At 41.2% G+C, this 22,217-nt stretch overlaps 3 protein-coding genes across 4 annotated transcripts; 2 read left to right on the top strand and 1 right to left on the bottom strand.

Annotated features, from left to right (window-relative positions):
- The first annotated feature begins 3,163 nt into the window (after positions 1–3,163).
- Positions 3,164–5,520, top strand: LOC6563138. Of its 2 annotated transcripts, none has more exons than XM_032737084.2 (4): positions 3,164–3,197; positions 3,987–4,234; positions 4,452–4,800; positions 4,862–5,520. In XM_032737084.2, exons 1-4 carry the CDS (start codon positions 3,193–3,195, stop codon positions 5,304–5,306), a joined length of 1,047 nt encoding a protein of 348 aa, XP_032592975.1. In that variant the 5' UTR covers positions 3,164–3,192; the 3' UTR covers positions 5,307–5,520. The 2 variants fall into 2 exon arrangements, with proteins under 2 accessions (XP_032592975.1, XP_001989781.1); XM_001989745.3 differs by lacking the exon at positions 3,164–3,197 and adding an exon at positions 3,606–3,635.
- Positions 5,521–6,674: 1,154 nt separating this feature from the next.
- LOC6563425 (poly [ADP-ribose] polymerase tankyrase) lies at positions 6,675–15,634 on the bottom strand. Its single transcript, XM_001989747.3, is given in 7 exon segments — positions 6,675–8,090; positions 8,146–8,302; positions 8,435–8,727; positions 8,792–8,949; positions 9,014–10,963; positions 11,031–11,813; positions 15,386–15,634. Coding segments are annotated over 7 exon segments (4,686 nt in total). The 5' UTR covers positions 15,576–15,634; the 3' UTR covers positions 6,675–6,935.
- Positions 15,635–17,172: 1,538 nt separating this feature from the next.
- LOC6563426 (probable serine/threonine-protein kinase cdc7) lies at positions 17,173–21,057 on the top strand. Its single transcript, XM_032737335.2, has 5 exons — positions 17,173–17,262; positions 17,569–17,993; positions 18,306–19,122; positions 19,363–19,667; positions 19,726–21,057. The coding sequence occupies exons 1-5, from the start codon at positions 17,191–17,193 to the stop codon at positions 20,069–20,071; spliced, it is 1,965 nt and encodes a 654-aa protein (XP_032593226.1). The 5' UTR covers positions 17,173–17,190; the 3' UTR covers positions 20,072–21,057.
- Positions 21,058–22,217: the final 1,160 nt, after the last annotated feature.

Genomic DNA, 22,217 nt, shown 5'->3' with positions numbered 1-22,217 from the left:
TCGTGCAACACATCAACCGGGCGAGCCATGCAACAAGCAACAGGCAGCAGTCAACAGACAAACAGTCAACAGACAAAAGGCCGTACGCAATCATAAACGTAAAAAAAAAAACAGAAGATAACAAAAACACCGCTCTTTATAATACACTGCAATCGGGGATTTATCGCCGTATTATCTGTCTTTAATGTTCACTTTATGATTTCATTCGTTTTAATTAATACCCACTCGGCTCCTTCAAACATCATCTTATGTTTCCTGCATTCCATATATTAAATGAGACTTTAAATGGGAAAATGGTGATTAGCGAGAAAAAAACCTAGTCAAATTTTCATTCAGTAAAGATATATACATTTAAAATAGCTTTTTTCCATTCAGCAGAGATATACAGTTAAGTTTAGATAGTTTTATTTTCCTTTTCTTGGCAACTCTCACATCAAGTATAATCAAAACCCAAAGGAAACATCAATACTGGAAACTGAAAACATTATTTATGTAGCCGATAATAGCTTCCAGTATTGATGTTTCCTTTGGGTTTTGATTATTATAAAATATTGTTTATGATTTTGAGAACATTCTTCAAAGTGAACTTGATTGTAAATCTTAGACAGACTTGAAATTGATTCAACAAAAACTTGTTTCCTTAATTCACTGCATTCAAGATAACATTTATATTGTAGGTATGTAATTAATTTTACGCACTATGATATTAAATAGTTTACAGTTGAGATATTCCAATGATGATACATAAACAGAATTACGTAATGATCATGTGAGCATATGTTATTATGTATAACGAAACATATTAGATTGGCAAATTGAATAAGGATTTGACAATCTGCTCAAGATGCCGCAGCAGGCTTGTTATGCTCTATTTTTTTAAGGTTGCAACATAAACAAACTAGTTGCAGCCCGCTTCGATGAGGCAAAAGTCGTTCACACACTGCCCCTTTCTGCTGCCGCTGCTGCTGGTGCTGCTGCTGCTGCCTGTTCCTCTCTTGCTGCTGCAGGCTGATCTGATGTGCTTGACTTAGACTTTGACTAGGAATTGGTGGGTTGCCTGCCTCATGGCTGTTGTCGTTGCATGTTGCGCATTGGGTGTTTGTGGTTCTTGAATGTGTTGTTGTTGTTGTTGCCTGTTGTTGTTTCAGTCGTGTCAGCTGTTTGCTTAAACAAATATTATTACATGATGAGATATAGTAGTGTGTTGTTGCTTGTGCTTGCTTGCTGCTTTTCAATGAATTATTAGTTATTTCAAATTTATGTGGCATTCTTTGCTTCCCCCTCCCCGCTTTTCTTTATTTTATCGCACGTCTATTTGCGTTTCCGCTTTCCGTTATTATTGATCGTTCTGGGCCGGCTGCTTTGCCTTTGCCTTTGCCTTTGCCACAGTCAGTCAGTTCCTCAGTTGCGAACCAAGGCTTGGGCGCACGACTTGTGGCAGCCGCCGATTTGTTGTAGCTGTTGTTGGGGGCGTATTTGCCTAACAAAAATAAATAAATATGAATTTATTGCAGCGTTTGTTCGTTTATTTATTCTTTTTTTTTATATTTTGCGTTTTTCTATGTATGTGTGTCATTAAACTTAAAGCTAATGCTTCACTGCGATCGCATAAACAAATATGTATGCGCAGGCTCAGACTCTTGGCTTCCCCCTTTTTTTTGCGTCAAAGATAAGCAGCGACATAGAAATACGCTGAGAGCCACAAAAAAAGAAGAAAAAGTTAAGGGGAAATAAAAACTGTCGCACAACAGCCCCAACAACAGAATCAGCTCCAAAGTCTCAAAATCGGTGGTACAAATGTACGACTCGACTGACTGTAAGTGCGCGGAGACTTTGATTTTGTTTTTGCTACTCTGGCAATTTCGGTCTCTGCGCGGCTCAGGCTCGCTCAGCTCACATAATTCATAATTGCTACGGGGTCCAGAGAGTGCTGCAGAATTTCTTCTACGAATTTTGTCACGCTTTAAATTTCAAAATTTGTCGATGTTAGCCAACTGTCAATGGACACACACACACACAAAAAGTCTAGCATATATATATATATATATATATATATAGAGTATATAATTCCTTTGTGCATCTGAAATGTGAAATTCTTTGAGGCGTAAGTAAATGGCATTTAACGCTTGATCTGCAGCGTTTAATTTTACCTGCTGTGTTGTGTTGGGTTGTGTTTTGTAGTTTGGTACTTTAGTTTCGCAGCTTGAGAAGTTGTCCGCTCTCAGATCAGATCCTTAGCGGAGCTATTGTTCTCTCGCCCGCACAAAAATGTTCCAAAAAACGAGAGAGAGGGGCGAGTTTAGTGTTCAAGTAGGGGCGGAAATTTAATATGAAATGAATTTTGTTTTTTTTTGTATGAAATATGAGATTTTTAGGCACTGATCTGCTGCTTTTGTCTACCTGGTTTAATTTGTTTTCTTCATGCTGTTTTTTTTTTTATATGGTAGCAAACATAATTATATTGTAATTCGTATCGTCTTTAGTTTTTGGTACTTGTGAAACTCTATACGAAAAACAGATTCGCAAAAAAAATGTATATATATATATATATATATATATTTTTTTTAATATATATATTCTTAAACGTGTACCATAAATTGCTTGCAGGACGGGAAGGTGTCAACGTTTTGCATTTTGAATCAAACATTGCACTTGTCCCGGCCTATGAGCGGTTTGTGCATCTACAACTGGTTTAAAATCTACAGCCTAAAACTAAATATGTATATTACGTCAAATCGGAATGCCTTTGTTATTATTAAATATGTTATTACGATGTATGTGCGGATGTGTTTTTGTTTATAGACTTGAGAATAATTTTAGTTTTCTCACATCGAAATGAAAATTGGTTGTTGGAAATAATTTTCGTCCTCTGATGATGTTGCCTGGAAACTTCTTCATTTATTATCATTTTCCTTCAATTGGGCTGTTACTGCCTTCCACTACTTGATTGCTTATTATCTTTTTAGAATTAACTATGTTTTTTACCCAACCAGGAGGCAGAAAAAACATATATAATTATACAAATGGGTCACCAAATAATATACACTCTTAATGCTTCAAATTTTATTTAACATTTATTTTTAAATATAACTTAATTTCTAAAATTCGAAAAACTTCATTATTAGCTTGTTTACTATCGTTACAGCACCTAATGTTGGAAGAAAAAAATAAGGTGTGATTCAAGCTAGCAAAATGTGGTGAGTTTAAAATTTTAATATTAAATAAAATTATTATTAAAATGCAATTTTAAAATCACATGACTTATATGGAAGTTAAGTTATTAAGCCAAAAATATATTTTAACTAAATGAAAGATTCAAATAGTTTCCAAGATGCGCGCGCGTTCAATCAGCTGTTTGGTATTTTTCATTATTTTGGTATTTTTGCGCTATTTCTTTTGTGCTGGGCATTTAGTGCCTTTTTGATGCTGGCGTCGCGGCCGTCGCTGGTGAAAAAAAAATAAAAAATAGAAAATCAACAACAACAACAAGACCAATAAGAATACATCGAGCAATTGCCCGCCCGCCTGTTGTGTGTGCCTTCGTTTTTTTTTTATTTTGTTGTTATTGCTCTGCTGCTGTGTTAAATATAAAAACAAATTGAGTTAAAGTAAAATATTTCGCGTGCTGGTTGAAAGTAAGTTATGAGCCGAGAGCCAAAAGCATCGCAACTGTAAATAGATAACTGTAAACACACACATGTGTATATATATATATATATATATATATACGAATATAATTGTATATACCCCGCACAGCGCCGCCAAAAAAATATTTTTTATTTATAATTTTTTTTATTTTTCTCTTTTGTTTTTTACTTTTGCTTTTGCTTTTGTGTTGCTCGCTACACTGCTGCGCGTAGCAGGCGGTGTATAAATCATTTGCAGTAAATATTTTACGCTAGACAAATCTTAAAAATAAAATACAATAACTAAAAATTAAAAAATATTTGTAATTTTGATCAAATGAAATTGAATTAATTACTCAGCAAACATAAAATGGAGCGTGCCTCGTCCCCGCTGCTGCAGTCCCACCTCTCGCTGCCTCTCGTCCAACAGCCCAAGAGCCGCGGTCGTCCACGCGCCTCCTACGCCCAAACCGGAGAATTCGACTTGGGTCTGATACGGGAATATCACTTGAGACCAGCGCTCTATGATCGGTCCAATAAGCGATTCAAGGACAAGGCGCATGCCATGCAGCTCTGGATGCAAATCTCACACAAATTGGGATATGCTGGTAAGGAGAAGAGCAGGGCAGATGAGACACTTGAAAGGAGGCCAAATATATACTTATCTGTATATATTCTTGAGCAGTAAAAACTGCCGAGTATACTTATTATTAGTTTCATTATAATTCTCGAAACTCACACTAAATGTTTGCAAGCGTTTTTAATCTTTGTCACAAAAAACAAAGATAAGTGTTCAATTTTTTGTGATTTCTTTCTCTCTTCTAGTGCCCATATTACGGGATCGGTTTATAACGCTGCGTAATCGTTACAATATCGAGAAGCGACGAGTGGAAAACAACTGCATCGTGGGCAGCCAGTGGCCACTGTATGAGAATCTCAGTTTCCTGTCGGAGCACATAAGGACGCGACGCTCCTATAAGAGACAAAGTAAATCTGTGGATGACCATCATCCGGATGATGGGGAGGATGAAGAGCACGTCGATGTCCAATTCGATATGAATAGCGATAGCAATGGACCGATTAAGACTATTAAGCATGAACTGGTTGGTAATGATGACAATTCGGACTGTATTTACGACGATGATCGACAGCTGCCGGTGACCACAGTGCTCAGGTGAGTAGTGCCTATAGCTATAACTATTAATGCCACTCTTAAAACAAATTCCGCTTTGCAGCATACCACAAAGCGCCGAAATAAATGGAGGGCACAACAACAACAATATCAATGGTGGCAACTCGTATCGTCAGCCGGAGCTCGTTGTGGCCGGAGTCAAACAGAGGCGTCGCCAGGGAGCGCTTGAAGAGGAGCCACAGGCAAAACGCAATTCTAATTCAACAGCTTTATCTGCGGCAGTCGCAGCCACCGCCACAACAGCAACATCGGCAACATCAATAACAACAGGAGCACCAGCAACAACACCAACAGCAATAACCACATATCCAAAGTTTCGAGCCTTTGGCGAATTTGTGTCGCATTCGCTAAACGAACTGCCACATTCTGTGTCCATGCGGCTGATCGAAAAGTTTACACACGATCTAGTCCAAGCGACGATTAAAAGAACGGCGAATGAGAGCCGCGATTCAGCTGAGCCCAGCAGCTTGGATGAAATGGACGATTAGAAAATTAGTTATAAACAAACCAAACAAACAAACAGAAACTAGAAATTGTAATTTAAACATACATTTTTTTTACCTAGACTGGGAGGAGGGCAGCGATCATCATCATCATTATCATTATCATCTAATGGGGTGGTAACTAGCAATATGCAAAATGCAACACAAATGCATGTTATAATGTGAAACAAATAAAACCAACCCAGATGCGGAAACCATAGTTTGGGGCGTGTTCACAATGTTCTTGCTGCTGCATACAAACGACATTTGTTAATTGATTGCAAAGGCTACTGTGAATTGGACAAATGGTAATTGCTTGCCACACACTTGCTAGAGGAGGAGTGAGGAGAGAGACACCACTGTTGGTGCTGCAAGCGCATTTCCTGCACTCGATTATAAATGCGTCTATATTTTAATTAAATTACAGCCACGCAATAGACAGCCGGTAATGACGGTGCTTAGGCCAAGACGACGACTTTGGCTGCTCTTGGCTTATTGATATTTCAATGGGAATGTTTGTCCGAGTCTCTCTCTCTATCTGCGTGTGTGTGTGTGTAAGTGATGTGGTGCAACATTAAAACGTCACCTGATGTAGGTCGTGCCTGGTGCTTATTTGTTGTTATGTGAAAATACAAATTGCACTAGTCCCGGCCTGCAGTGAGTGTCGCAAACAACAAACAACAACAGCAAAAAAAGCATCGCTTTCCCTGCAGCTGCCCCAAAAGGTGGTGCCACTTGGCTTATTCGTGTTACCGACGGCCTCTCATCTTCGCCAACCTATAATTATATAATTTAATCATTACTTGCAAATGTTGCCAAAAAAAAAGAATAAACTAAAAGGAACGGAGAAGAAGTCAAAAAATGGAGTCCAAAAACCGCAACAGACTGTGGCAACGTTAAGTGCTGCATTTTGACAGTGAAATGTGATTATGTGTGCCGTGTGCGTGGCGAAAACAAAGATATTTTGCGTATTTTAGCATTCATCATCATTACTCTTAAAACGGCTGTCGCTGAAATTTAAATTTTTGTAGGCGCACTTAAACTTGAAAGCGGTTTGACAGTTGCAAATTACGCCAACAGCAGCGGCACCATTTGTGAGTGCTATAACGCTGAGCATTCGCTTGAGGAGCCCACACTCTGGGGCCAACTTGCGAGTATGAGCAGGAGAAAAGCTGACTGCTATGCACAAAGTGCGCACGTCTTTTAAAAATTATGCATTTAATTAAAAGTCAATGTTTTATTTGTATATGTATTATGTATATTTAAATTTAATTGGAGTTTGAATTGTTGTCATTTTTAAATTAATTAGCTAATTTTAAACACTTAAGTAAACACGCGTGCATTATGCATACTCATATTTATACATTTTTCATATAATCGTTAGTTTTAAATATTTATTAATATTACTCGTAAGTTCGAATTAAAATCACTCAAAAAATGTGCTGCTCTTTTTTGATTTGACGATCGATTTATAGCTAGAATCAACGACGACGACGACACACAGTACACGACATTTATAGCTAATAATTGTAATAAAAGTCTAATAAGGAGCTGAAGTTTTAGGAGTAGACCAACAACAAATACAACGGCGACAAAGAGATCAAAATGCTGTACGGATTTTGGCAGCGGCCACCGTCACAACTCGTATGTAATATTATTCATATGATCGCGTGTCTTACGCGCCTTAAATGGCGCCGCAAAATGCTCATAATCATATGCGGTCTCCGCATTGTACGACGAACAGCGACGCAAACGATGATGCTGCACAAAGGAGCTGCTGTATGGCGCCTGATTGCCGTGTCCGGCTCCAAAGCAACGCATCGCCGCACACAGCAACGTACACCAGCGCCACGAGGTGGAGGAGAATGCATAAAAATTGCGAGCACTGTTGCCGCCACCGCCGCCTCCAGAGTTATTATTGCTCTTCTTGGCGAGCAAATGTTGGCGGCTGTGATGCAAATAGGGATTGTAATTGGAGCGAAAGCTGCTGTCGCTACTGTGTCCGCTGTCATCGCTGCTGCTATCGTTACGGCGCAGTCCAAGCCGGAATAGATTGCCATTGTTGTGCGCTGCATTGGCAAAGTCCTCGAAATCCAAATGCGATTCGTATTCAAAATCGCGATCGATGGAGACGGCGGGCGTGACGATCATAAATTGACTATATTTTCGACTGCGGCTATGTGGCTGACGTTTTTGCTGCTGTTGGTGTTGTTGTTGTTGATTGCTGCTGCCGCGCTGATTGGCAATGGAGTTGAGTAGCGTTTGATTTGTGTCCACCGATGAATAGCTATTACTATTCGATATGGGCGACATATCATTGTTGTTATTATTGCTGTTGTTGCTGTTGCTGCTGTTGTTGTTATTATTGCTATAACGATGATTGTTGGTGTTGTTGTTGTGCGTGTTGTGAAAGACACCCGCTAGTGTTGGCTGCGTCGTCGTCACTGGATGCGTCGCCAGCTGCTGCGGCTGATAATGCTGATACTGCAACTGCAGCGGCAGATGTGGCAATGTTGGCTGCTTGGCGTGCCGAGAACGCCGCTTGGCAACTGGAGCTGTGGCTGTAACAGTTACTGTGGCAACAACAGCTGTAGCTGGAGCTGCAGCAGCAGCTATAGCTGCAACTGCTGCTGGCGCTGAGGTCGGTTGTGGTTGCTGTGGTTGCGGTGCCGGCGATGTTGTTGTGGGCGTCGAGCCAACCGAAGGCATCCATCATCTTGTTTCCTCCGTGCCGCTGTTATTATCATCGGGCTTGACGATTTGGTAGGTTATCAAGTACTCTGGATAAGACTGCAAGCAACAACCATTAGCACCATTATAATAATAATCTGATTAGTCTGCTCACCTGTTCACCCCGATAGACAACATATTCAGCAAAGTGCAGGCCGCCCGCCGAGGGACGTCCGATCACCGAGTGATGGCCAGGCGGGGCATGGGCCATCTTCATCGCGCTATACTGCAAAAATGATTTGCCCAGCGCAACGCGGCACAGCAGCAATTGCCTAATCCAAATAGTTTAATTAGTATTATGTTATTATTTGCAAATATGTGTAATGTTATTAATTTGATATATAAGATACCATTAGAAGTAACTGCGATTTTCTATTCTCAGATTGTATTTGTTCAAATCATACCTGGGGCATACATAGCAGGATTTGTCCTTGTGCGATGGACAGCCAATGCCACCGCCAATGCCATAGACATACTGATTGCTCTTGGAGCTGTGCTCCGCAAAATAAATGCCCGCACCGAACATGCCGCCAATGTAGGCGTGTCGCTCATCAAATCCACGCTGCACAATCGCATTGATGAAGGGACTGCCGTGGAAGAGCATACGCTCATTTGACTGTAAAAAGTTCTCCTCGGCAATCTCCTGACGGCGATGCGCATAACGCTCCCACAATTTCCGATTCTGCACCTTTTGTACCTGGCAGAAAAATCACATATTTAGTTACTGCCAGCTGGACATGATTTGATTGTTCGGCACTCACCCGCACTACGTTGTAGCGTGTGAAGTAGCCACCCGACTGGCCATTATCGCGATGCTCGCGTATGGTGGCCTGCATCTCCTCCTCAACGGCTATGAATTCCTTGTCATCCTGCAGCAGATCCACCAGCAGTGTGCATAGATTCACATTGTTGCCAATGCCTGGAATTGGAAATACAAAATTTGTTTAGTTTTTCTTTACGTTACAATTTGTTTCGGGACTCACCCGTGGTGGCTCTCAGCTGGGCAATGCCCTTGAGAATCTTGTGTCGAAAACCGTAGGCGGACACGCCCACCTGCTTGAGATCATCATGGCCCATCTCAGCGAGAATGTCGAGGGTGATTTGCTCGCGCTCAAATAGCTCGATCAGATGATGCAACTGCTGGCTGCTCAAGAAACCGGAGACATTTGTTATGGACTCCGGATCTTGCAGCAGTTCCTCACTGCCCGTGTTCTCAGTCCCATTTGCCTCGGCACCCTGGGCGGGACTCATGCGTGTGTTGCAGCTATTAATGGGCAATGCCACCGGCACGCTAAGCGTCATAGAAGCGCCCGATGGCAGCAGCACCGTCTCCGTGGTGGGCGACAACAGTGCAGCGGAAGCAGTTGACGCTGCTGCTGCTCCTGCTCCTCCTGCTGCTGCTGCTGCTGAGGTTGATGGTTGTGCTGCTTGTGCGGCAGCTACTCCACTGCAGGCAGCCTCTGGTGCTGGAGAGCATCCGGCTGCAGCTAGGGATTGCGTCGATGCGCTTAGCGCATGCTGACTGAGCGACGTGGCCATGGCATCCTGCAGCAGACACTTCACATCATCCGCTGTGGCCAGTTCAATGGGTGTCTGGATCTCCTGATTTTTCATATAGGCATCAGCACCGTGGGCCAGAAGCAAGGAGCACAGTTGCGTCCGCCCCTTTTGGGCAGCCTCGTGCAGCGGGGTAAAGCCCCATTTATCTGTGGCATTGACCACCGTCTTGTGCTTGATCAGCAGCGCAGCAATATCCAGATGACCATAAGAGCTGGCATTGTGCAGTGGTATGAGTCCGCCCTTATCCTGGGCATTCACATCGGCGCCATGCTCCAGCAAGTACTCGGCACACTCGAAATTATTATAGCCAGCAGCGAGATGCAGCGGTGTCGAGTTGCGTCCGTTCAAGTCCCGGCAGTTGATCGTTTCTGGCGTCACCAGACGCTGCACCCTTGCCAGATTGCCCTTCTTGGCGGCATCGAGCAGAGCTGAAGGACCGCGCAGCAGTTCGGCGACATCGTGATCAGAGTCCTTGACCAGATCGGCGGGCGTGGCGCCATCACGATTCTTTTTCATGGGATCAGCACCGTGCTTGAGCAGCAGCTTGCATATATCATATTTGCCTTTGGCGGCGGCCTCGTGCAGCGGCGTAAATTTCCACAGATCGGAGACATTAACATTGGCGCCATGCTTGACGAGCAGCTCGGTGACCTCGTAGTGTCCATAGGAGCAGGCATTGTGCAACGGCACCAAGCCGCCCTTGTCCGCTGCATAGACCTCGGCGCCATGCTCCAGCAGAAATTGCACGACAGGCACACGATTGAAACCGGCTGCGAAATGCAGCGGTGTCGAGTGGCGTCCATCCAAATCCCTACAGTTCACCGTGTGCGGATTATTTAGCACTATGCGACGTACTGCATCCAAATCACCAGCCTTGGCTGCCTCCAGCAGATGTGTCTCGCTATCTGGCGGATTTTTCAACAGCTTCAGCACACTATCCGAAGCGAGCTGGGCGGCAGTCAGACCCTCCAGCGACACAATGCTGCTGTCCACCGCATAGGAGAGCAGCAATCTGACCGCCTGCTCATCACGGGCGCAACGATGCAACGCCGTCTGGCCGATGCTATCCAAGGCGTTCACCTTGGCGCCCTGCTTGAGCAGCACCTCCAACGCATCGTAGTGCAACAGCTCGGCAGCCAGATGCAGCGGCGTAAGGAACGCCTTGTTCTTCTCATTCAGCAGAGATCCTTTGCGTGTGAGCAGCTCCACCAGCTGCTTGCGTTTCGCATCCTGATTGACGACAGCCAAATGCAGTGGCGTATCCCCCGTGTACGGATGCACGAAGTTCACAATTTCGGCACAGACGAGTTTCTTGACACGCGACAGATCGCACTTGCGGCACGCGTCCATCAGACAGTGTCCCTTGTACTCAACTGCAGAAAGAAAAGAAACGATTACAAAATGAACAGATATATAACGATAATGATCATGGGATCTTACAGGCAATGCGGTCGCGTAGCTCCCGCGTGGGTGCAGCATCGATAGCCGACTTATTGTGGCAGTTAAGGAGCGTTGGGTCGGCGCCGCGACTCAGCAGCAGGCTGCAAACCTCGACGCGACTCTTGGAGGCAGCCTCGTGGAGCGGCGTGAAAGCCCACAGATCGTTGGCATTGACATTGGCGCCCGCCTGAATCAACAGTTTGGTCACATCGAAATGACCATAGGAGCAGGCATTGTGCAGCGGCACCAGGCCGCCCTTATCCTTGGCATGCACATCGGCGCCGTTGGCCAACAGGATCTCGACAATGCCAATGCGATTGTAACCAGCAGCAAGATGTAGCGGCGTCGATCGGCGTCCATCGCTCGCATGGCAATTGACATTCAAGGGCGTGAGCAGCGCAAGCAGACGATCCTCGGCACCGGAACGGGCCGCCTCGAGTAGCTCATCCTTGCGATATTCGCCGGTCAGAACCGGACGCGTTGCATCATCCGCCAGCTCGAGTGGTGTCTTCTGCTCCGAGTTGCGTATGGTGTGATTGGCACCATGTTGCAACAGCGCCAAACATACATCCACTTTCCCCTTGCTGGCCGCCTCATGCAACGGCGTGTAGTTCCAGTTGTCCGTGGTATTCGGACTGGCGCCGGCTTTGAGCAGCAGACGCACAACCTCCGCATGTCCAAATGAGCAGCAGTTGTGCAGCGGATGCAGGCCACCCTCATCGCAGGCCTGAATGGAGGCGCCGCTGTTCAGCAGATACTCAACAACCTCACGGCGGCCATAGCCTGCAAAAGAGGAAATAAGAAGAACAAAATAGAATATTAGACTCAATGCTAATCATGACATGGCAGCAAGCCCTAAAAGTGGCTCACACGGTTAACTGACGGTTCTTGGTATTCATTTTATTTTTGTTCTTATTTTTTTTGTTTTTTATGCAATGGGGGATTTGGGCGAGGCCTTCGAGCCCACAAATTTCCGGCAGTCGACACTTTGCCATTGCTATTCTTCATTGGAATTGTAGATTCAAGTCAACCTTGCGGCCATCACAAATCTTGCTCCACGTTATTGTTTGGACAACAGCAAGCTGTATAGCAAACACAGTCACAAATAAAGAATTCAGCAAACAAATAAAGAAAGCTGTCAACACACACAAGCCCCCACCTCCGGACCATATCTATTATCACTTCCTATTTAAACCGGTTAACAACTCTAGCATGATTGGCCGAATGGCTGACAAAAGGGCTGGTTAAATTGGCTAAGAAAATATTGACAATATTATGTATAGTCTTTAGAGATACATGTATGTACATATTCATATATATTTGATATAAAGAAATAAAGATATGGACTACAGCTAGATAACTAAACAGTTTCTCAAAATATTGACATTGTATCTTATTTGATTGATGGAAACATTTCAACTTCAACGAATATATTTTAATGCTTATTTATTTATTCTTTTTGAATTGGTAATCTAATCTTTATATAACTTTTGTTTAACCTATAAGCGAGCATATAAGCCATGTATATAATATGCGACAATTTTGATAACAACTAGTATGTATAAGATTCTTAGAATTGTTAAAAATGTAAAGTAACACTTCAGAATAAAAGACAAAAATGAATCACGTCTGATAGATTAAGCATTAATCAGTTGTTTCAAATGTTATCGCAATTTTTTTTAAGCTAAAAAAGTTGTCTCTTTTTAATTGCTTCATAAACAGAGCGATTTTAAATGAAAAATAGTCAGATTCAGCTGCCAAATGGCTTTTTTCAAGCCGAAACATCTTGATTTTAACAATAGGGGTCTTCACCATCGTAAAACATTTAAATAAGGTGCCCCACATTAAAATATAAGCAATAATTAAAGCAGTTTTCAGTTATTGTTGAAAGCACATTCATAATAATTGTGTTTACAACCAGGAAGACAATGCGGAATATATTAAGATAATTAATGAAATCTATAACAAAAGAGTTTCTCAATTCAAATTTGATAACAAGCAAAAATAAAAATAATTAATGAATAATCTCTTAGATATATAAATAACTAATAATAGCAGATCAATTAATAATACCACTGAGAAGTGCAACGAAACTGAGTTCAAGCGGAGCCTTCCCTCCAAAGTCTTTGCGAAATATTCGTTAACCATTCACTTTTTTTTGTGTTTTGCCAAACCATTACGAAAGTTGCGTGGAAAATTAATAGAATGGAAAATTATATTAATTATTGCTGTGTGTGTTGGGCAATGGAATGTGCAACGTAGTTTTTGCTTCAATTTATTATTGTTATATTATTTTTATTATAGTCATAAAGCAAGCTCCTTGAGATTAAACTAATAACACAGCTGAAGGTTAATTAGTCAAATAATTGTTAATTAAATAATAACAAAAAAATGTTATAAATCTCACTGTTTATAGAGACACGGCTAGAAGCTCTAGTCAGTAACTTTGGCGACTTTATCAGCGGATACGTGTCATCGGCTATAAGTATCGAGTTTCTTATCAGCTGTATAAATAAGAAAAAGCTGCGCCAAAGATAACACCGAATCGGATATAGGCAAATCAATGTACACTTGTGTGAAGTTCATCGAGGGGTGCGTTGTTATTTATAGAAATGTGTTGCAATTCGCAACAGGTGAAGAGTGGTGCAGGGCAGTGGTGCGAAGGGGTGGGGCAACTAGTTCGCTTAGACCTTAAACAATTCTCGCAACAAGGTGAAAACTTTGACAATGGCAACAACAATAGCTACATAACTGGAGACCACATTGGAGATCTCACTTTTTTTTATTTCTTCAGAACGTGACAAAAGACGAGACAACCACAACAACATAACAACAAAAAATGGATGGCAAACCAGTTTAGAGAGACAGTCAAAACAGTTAACAGTTAAAAATAAAATACCAGCAAGACATAAATGAAAACCAAAAAAAAAAATAATAATAAAAACTGCGCATGAATCATAGACAAAGAAGTACCGTTAAATTCGTTGTGCTGAAGCTCAAATACTCTTTAATAAAAGCATAGAGAATAATAATATGTGATATTCTGATAATGCACTTATGCATACAATAAATGTTATGTGTTTATATATATATATATATATGTTAGATATGTTTTTTAGAACACATTAGCCGAGACACATTGCTTGACAAAACTAAAATAGCCACACTAAGAGCATTTAAGAAACCACAGCAAAATTGATATGCATAGGGCGTGAAACTCACAGGTACGCCCAAGCCACACACGCCTCATGTGCACACACCCCTCCCGTCCAGCTGCGGAGGCAGCCAAAAGTTATTTTATTTTTAATTAGTTAAGGAGTTGGGGGCGAGCTGCGTGCGCTTGGGCGTGACAGCAACCGCTTGCCAAGAAGCAGCCGAGCAAAAAGTGAAATTTGTAGTTTCAGTTTATGAGTGCCCTGTCGCAGAAACGCATTCTATGTCTCGTCGACAATTGTGGGCTTTCTGTGTTGCATGGTTTACACAAGGCCAAGACAAAAAAGATGCACACTAAGAATTTTCCAGAGATTGTGATTAAAACTAAAATTCGTACGCGAATCCAGAAATTTCCACGGGTCATCATTGCGCATCAATGAATCCGAAATCATTTGTTATAATATTTAATAGTTAAATGAGAACATTTAATTAGCAAAACCATAATAAATTATTATTAAATTTAATATTTATTCCATAGAAATTAGTGCATAATTATTAATTTGATATTTTCTTAAGGGAAGTTAAAATTAAAATTATAAGTATTTGGGATGATTTGAATCTTGGGCCGTTTTGTGGACCACAAAGACGTCAGCAGGATGCTGACCAGCAGGCTGACGTTTTCATTATTTTTATTTTATTTTATTTTTTTGCGAAAATAGAATACATGTTGTGTGTGGAAATGCAACACATAGCTAAAACATTGGAGTGGGTTGCCGAGGATTCCGGAAACGAAACGAAACCAAGCAGAAAACTAGGTCAATTCTGAGCGGGGCTCGTTTCGTATGTATGTATGTAGGGGGGATGAATTAAGAGAGGGGTCGTGAGGCGAGGCGACCGACCCTCGTGTCGTGGCGAGTGCCGACTTTTAGCCAGCCAACAATGACGCTCGTCACAGCGCCAAAAGTGGATCAAGGCCAAAACAGCAGCAGCGATTGCATGCGTGCGCTCGTCTCAGTGTGTGTTGTGTGTGAGTTGGGGGGTTTTCTTATTTTATTTTTTTGTGGGCTAGCTGTTAGTTGCATGCCAACGCGTGTCCTTCAACCTTTTCTAAGAGAGAGAGAGAGAGAGATACAAGCGACAAACGACAAGCGACAGCGGAGGCTGCAAGAAAAGGAATTGCTAATTATTTGTTTGTTACTCACCCGCTGCAAAATGCAATGGCGTCGATTTGCGTCCAGCTGTGTCACGAGCATTAACCGTTTGTGGCGTTATCAGCTTCTTCACTTTGGCTATTTCACCTGTTTTGCAGGCCTCGAACAGCTCACGCAACGGATCGTTGGCCATGACCGTATCGAGATTAACATTTAATATAGTCCGACTCCGACTGGCCATTGTGCTAAGTGGTTGTTGTTGCTTTTTTGTTGTTGTTGTTATTAGTGCTCCAATTCTTGCTTTTTGTTTTGTTTACACGCACAGCCAACACTCGAGCAGCAGCTGGGCGCCGCGCCCCGAAAAACAATACGAGTTAAATATAAATGTTTCTTTTTTAACTATATACATAGGGGTGCAGCTCAAACAGATGCTAAATCTAGTTGGCCTAACTCGAGTTCATGTTTATGCAGCTGTAAAACATTCACTGGCCATTTTTTTGCTGCTGCTGCTCCACACACACTTTTGCACACACACACACACGAGCAAGCAAGCACAAGCGATGTGGAAACACTTGGCCCTGGGGGGAGCAACAATTGTTAACGTTGGCCCCGTACGCACAGTACAATTGCCCAGTATTTAATTATTTGTTAATGCACTAAAATCAATATATATTATGCAGAACTAATTTTTATCGTAAGTGCTGCGCTGCCTGCTGCGCTACTTGCAATTGTTTTCGTTCAACTCGCGAATAGGATTGTTGATATTCTATCGATATATTGCACAAGTCGACAACTCTTAGTATCGATAGACGCGGTGGGTGGAAAAAGTGTGTGCACAAGATTGTGAAAAAATAATGACCAAGCGATATTTCGATTGGTTCACTTAATTATTATAAAATTTAATCGTTTCAATATATTTTACTACTATAGAGTATGCAATCAAAGAGTTAAGGTAACTTCATTTAATATTGAGAGTATTGTTGCTTAGAATGGTACTCAATGAACTCATTAAATTTGATTTGGCGCCTCTTGCTCAGGGCTGCAACAAACGATAACTACATTAATCGAATTTAAGACAAGTGTAATCCGTGATATTGATAGCAATGCAGCCCCTTCACGGGTATCGAGTACAAGTGCATGCCAACAACAATGCGCGCATTGTGCATTTGTTTTTTGCTTTAAAAACCCAGAAATCATACAATACGCGCGTGCAAAACACGAACAAAATGTATAAAAAGTGTACGTGCACATAGGCCACAACAATGCGTGCGAGAAGAATTCAGTATTAATAAAGCGAAAACAAACAAAAAGTGAATCAGAACACACGCACTCACACATACACACATCAACACACATAAATGTATGCACAAAGTGGCGCACACGTACCATTCCACCTGCAATCCGCTGCACCCGCTCGCTCCGAAACCAGAAATAAGTGCAAGTGAAGCAGCAGCAGCAGCGACGGCCACAAACAAACGGCCAACAGAAGCAATTGGGGAAAATAGCTGCAAACAACGCAAGAAAGAAAGGGAAGTAACAAGCGACAACAACGAGAACGACAACGACAACGAGAAGCAAAAGTGGAAGTGCAGCTCCACCCCCAATTTGGTGTTGCAGCAAGAGCAACAACAACAACAGCCACATCAGTCTTGCCATGGCGCTGCACCAACAGCCACAATAACAAGTTGCACGCTTCGCTGCCCTCGCGACAGCATTTCAAGCTTGAAATCATTAGCCCCCATTTTAGTAGCAATTTTCTGCCAGCCGTAGCAGCAACAACAACATCAGCAAGAACAGCACATGTAAATCGAAATCCCTATAATTAATTCATTTGGAACAACAACGACAAACAAAATATGGAACTCAAAGTTTGGGTTGAGGGCATACAGCGTATTGTGTGCGGCGTGACGGTAAATACAACTTGCCAGGTGCGTAATAATATTCTATTGATTTTTGATGAGTAAATACAGTGATTGCTCGCTAACTAGAACTCCCCAATATTGAATGCATTCGATGAATCACGGTTTGCAAGAGTATGCTTCTTATTTGACAAAAATCTATCAAATATGCTTGTAAGAATGTCTTATTTGTTTCTAGAAACTTTTATTTTGTAATAAATCTTTTTAAATGTGTAGTCTCGAGTTTTGGTTCGAGAAGTAACGAGCAATTACTGTACAGACAAACAAAATATGATTTTATTTATGACTTTTATGTGTGCGCATTTTCTTCGACAGGATGTGGTTTTCGCCTTGGCCCATGCAACGGGCAAAGTGGGTCGCTTTACGCTCATCGAACGCTGGCGTAATAATGAGCGGCACCTCGCCCCAAATGAGAATCCCATGAAGCTGCTGCTCAAATGGGGCGAGTATGCAAATGACGTGCAGTTTATATTGCAACGATCCGAAAACAAGCAGCAGACCCAGACTCAGCCACAGCCACAACAGCAGCAGCAACAACAACAACAACAGCAGCCCAATAATAATAACAAATATGCAGTAATGACAACGACAACAACAACAATAAAAAAGCCACTGGGCCCCAGCAACAACAACAACAACAATGTCAATGATACAAAATTGACGACAGCGCCCACATTGCAAAAACAAAAGTCCAGCGTGGAGCTCAGCTATCGGACAAAAGAGCTAAAAAAAAGTTTTGGGTGCGTAGAATTAATTGAGGCTATAAGATTGAATCGGGTTCTGCCAAATTAGTTTCATTTATTCTTAAAACTCATTAGCAAAATATTCATTGAAAGTTACAAATTGTTAGACTCGCAATCTGGTTTAATTAATAAATAGAAGGATTATATTATGACTAAAAGAGTTGTAAAGTTTGCCAAAAAAATAAAAAATTCAGCAAAATTATGTTTAGTGTCCATTAAAGTTGGCCAAGCTCGTGTGTTGTAAACTATTTTCTGCCTATATTTTAATAGTCCACAACTTTAATAATAAAAAGTATCTCACATTTACAGCGGCTACGATGCTAAGCAATTCGACAATATTGGCATAGTCAAAGGTATACCACAACAACAACAACAACAACAGCAGCAGCAACAACAACATCCACCTCAGCAACAGTTGCCGCCGTCAAGCAAAACGACTCCATTGGTGCCCAAGCATGAGAAATCGCTGTCAAATCCACTGGACATGAGCAGCAGCGGCAGCAGTGCCAACTGCAACGTGCCAGCTTTAAATGATTACAACGATTTATACAACAACAACAGCAGCAGCAACAATGGCAATCAACATATTTACAGTCAGCTGAGCAAATCCAGCAATGAACTGCGACGTTCCAGTCCCAATGAATTGTGCTACAACAACAACAACAGCAATAACAACAGCAACACTAACAACAATAGCAATAGCCATAGCAGCAGTGAGCACTTGTGCGACATTTATGCCAATAGTAACATTAGCAACAATATCAACAACAACAACTCGCCTGAGCTCTACAAACAGACACCAACGATTTCATCAAATGGTGCATTGGTGCCGCCGCCGTATCGTGATCCGCCACCGCCACGCAACAGTCCCATGTGCCAGACACCTCGCTTTCCACCCAGCAACAGCAATGCCGAAACCATATCAAATGCATCTTCCTCAACGAATCCATTTCTCAGCGAGTACGAGCAACACAACATTAACATTAACAATAACAACAATCAGAGTGGCAATCAGTGCATGGATGAGGGCGACAGCATGTTCCAGGCCACGCAATACAATGATCTGTTGCAGCTAATCAAGTTTCAGCGCGAGAAGATTACCGCACAACAGTTGGAGCTGCAAAAGGTAATTACTAATTGTACTTCTAAGTATACAAAGTAGTTATAATTATCTTTTCACTCAAATTGAAAAAATGCTCGCAGTCAAGAATTCAGATTTGATTTATTAAAGAAGCCAACTTGAAAGCTAAACGCATATCCTGATCATTTTAACAGCAATTAGACAATCAACATATTTAAGAAACTGTTCTCGAAAGTGTGAACTACTGTGGATTGTTTTATTAATCAACAATTTTATTATTTACAGTTCGATTCGGAAATAGTTTATCTTGAGAGCAGGGAGCGAGATCATGCGCACGAATTGGAGGCCATTTCCCGTGAAATTTCCAAGGCCGATCAAATCTTTCGGCAAGGCAGTGAACAGCTGCAAACGCTGCAATATGTGGAGGAGGAAAACGAGCTGGTCAAACAGCAGGAGAAGACACTCAAGTCGGAAATTGCGCTGCTGCGCTCCAAGTTGGCCAACTGCGAGACAGAGTTGCTGCAGTGTAAGAACAAAATGCGTTTGCTCATGGATGATATTGAGCTGGAGCAGCAGCAACAGAACAATAGGTGAGCTATTAAAATAAAATATAAATGTATTCAAATAACAATTTATATTTGCATTTAGACAAACAGTGGAGCGTGACTTCCTCATGGAAATGGAACGCATACAAAGCGATATTGATCAGGCCCTACATAACACAGACACATCCAATAAAACGGCAGATAACCTTAAAAAGGAGCTGCTGATGATTGAGCATGCGATTGCGGAGAAGAAGCGTCAAGTGGAGCAGCTGGTCAACGAGATGAAGGAGGTGAATCTACAAAGTCTGACCGTAACCACCACCGAGGAAATTAAACATCTGCTGGAGGGACCCAATAAACAGGGCAGCAGTCGTCGCATCATTGGATCACCACGTCAGCTGGAGACGGCGGTGCCCACCAGCAAGAATCCACACGGCGTTTGGGTCTAAGATAGCATCTTTACAAAAACAAAAAAAAGCAACGAAATATTTTTCTACACTCAAGCAACTTGGGGGAACAAAAAGACGAGGAAATGATTTACATATCTTGTATGCATAAAGCAGCGCGGCTATATACACTATATCACATATTTGGAAAAACACACAAATTTACAACGATAAAACTTATGCATCTTTTCTTCTTACAACAAATATCTAATGGATCTCTTTAAGCAATGTTAATTGTTACAAATTTTTAGACACGAACCCACATACCACACACAATATTAACTTATTAGTGCACAAAATTATGCTAGATTTATAAAACTAGTTGAATTTGTTTACTAGTTCTCAAACGAAACATTATCACCTGCCCACAAATTTGTTTATAATTTAAATGTACTTATATCTATTGTGCTATATCTACTGATTTTATTTAACCTAAATATTATAACATTTTTTGTTGCTAGTCTATAAAATATACATATTATTTTCTACCATTCACCATGCGCCATTAGAAAACGTAAATTGTTGCAATAATTGTATCTAACGAAACTGTAAACGCCTTTTTATAATACACTTAAGTTGTGCTGTTAGTGATTTATAACCCATTCCATTATAATTATAATATGTACTTAGCAGTTAGCGCAGGTTTAGTAAAACAAAAACATAAACAAATTAGCAATTGCTTTGTTGAAAACTGTTTCCACTTGGAAAGTGTTTAGAAAACGCTTAAAATTAGTCTAAAATTGCAAAGTGTGTTAAACAATTAGTACTTTATACATATTTTGTAGCTATTATTGCAAAATGCATTGAATTTTTTTTAGTAATACTATTTAATGATTCCAACGCAACGGTTAGCCAAACCAATTTGTTTCTTAGGGCTATGCAACAGCAATATACATACTATATGTTTTTTATATAATAGGTATATCAACTATTAATTAACTAAAGACACAAATTTTTAGAACAAATTCTAATTGCATTATTACTATTAGCTAATAAATAAAACACTTTTTTATCATTTTATTTGTTCTCTTTAAAAATTTTGAAAATTATTAAATGACTTTTAAATAACAAATAGGAAAACAAGGGCGAAGATGATCTCTTAACTAAAGAGATATATTTTGGAACAATAAGTTTGTAATGTTACTCTCTACTCGCCAATAAATCCAAAAATTCGTATGCAATGAGAATTTTTGATATTAAATTGAAAGCTAAGGGAAGAGATTAAGCCAAGTGCTATTTAAATTGTGAACGTTGAGTGAATTTGGTCTGAGGAACGACATTGTCTCATTCCGATTGAAAATTGGTGGTCCAGCAACTGCTAATGCCAAAGTTCTTGTCACAATACGAATGCGCCGCGACGGTCAGCCAAGGCCGAATAGGACACGAAGCAAGGACTTCGCTGCAGCAGCAGCAGCAGAAGCTAAACAAAATCAGCAACAATTGCTCTTGTCTGTTTCAGTTGGCAGCTGTGCATGGACTTGTTTAGTTCGGTTTTTGTCTTGTCTTGACATTGTCACTGTCATTGTCAGCTACTCGCGTCTTCCAGCAGCGCGCGCGTTTTGCGTGCGTTTTAAAACGCTCCGTCGGCTTGCACTGCATACTTTTTGTAGGTGTGTGTTGAGGAAGACGCTTCTTTGCCGGCGAAATTATTTGCCGCCCAATTGAATTGTCGCCTGGCAGGGACCCTCTCGTATTTCGGTTCTTATCGCGTTGACACAATCTTGAAATGTGCGTTTTAGCCTGGTCAAGAGCATTAAGTGACCACAAACAACAAATAACATAAAGAAAACGAACAACAACAACAACACAGAGAAGAAGATAATAATAATAAGAAAAAGAAAAGCACAACAACATAAAGAGAATGTTAGGTTTTTACGACAATTCCACACCAAATGCTGTTCAATTGGGATGATTGAGATAATGAGCAAACATTTGGGCATACATTTTCCCACAATGCGTTTTCGACGGCGACGACCTTTTGCGGAAATTATGATCTCCCCGCAGGCCATTGTCATCTTATTTCCATTTTACTTAAATAAAACTAATCAACAGATTAGATGCAGATAAATATTGACAATCCTCAGCTCTCCGTAATTAATTTGCAATCAGAAAGTTTAATTTAAAATTTAATAACAACGTTATCTTCGAC

This window comes from Drosophila grimshawi, unplaced genomic scaffold (genome assembly GCF_018153295.1).
Source record: "Drosophila grimshawi isolate 15287-2541.00 unplaced genomic scaffold, ASM1815329v1 contig_311, whole genome shotgun sequence".
NCBI classification, from domain to species: Eukaryota; Metazoa; Arthropoda; class Insecta; order Diptera; family Drosophilidae; genus Drosophila; species Drosophila grimshawi.
Note: the sequence above shows the minus strand (reverse complement) of the source record. Positions and strands in the feature narration are given on the sequence as shown.

Bases quoted from the DNA above. Each gene is read 5' to 3' on its own strand.
- LOC6563138 (XM_032737084.2), top strand. The intron at 4,235-4,451 runs GTAAGGAGAAGA...TCTCTCTTCTAG, and splicing joins ACACAAATTGGGATATGCTG to TGCCCATATTACGGGATCGG. The intron at 4,801-4,861 runs GTGAGTAGTGCC...TCCGCTTTGCAG, and splicing joins CCGGTGACCACAGTGCTCAG to CATACCACAAAGCGCCGAAA.
- LOC6563426 (XM_032737335.2), top strand. From the start codon at position 17,191: ATGGAACTCAAAGTTTGGGTTGAGGGCATACAGCGTATTGTGTGCGGC. The intron at 17,994-18,305 runs GTGCGTAGAATT...TCACATTTACAG, and splicing joins GAGCTAAAAAAAAGTTTTGG to CGGCTACGATGCTAAGCAAT. The intron at 19,668-19,725 runs GTGAGCTATTAA...ATTTGCATTTAG, and splicing joins CAGCAGCAACAGAACAATAG to ACAAACAGTGGAGCGTGACT.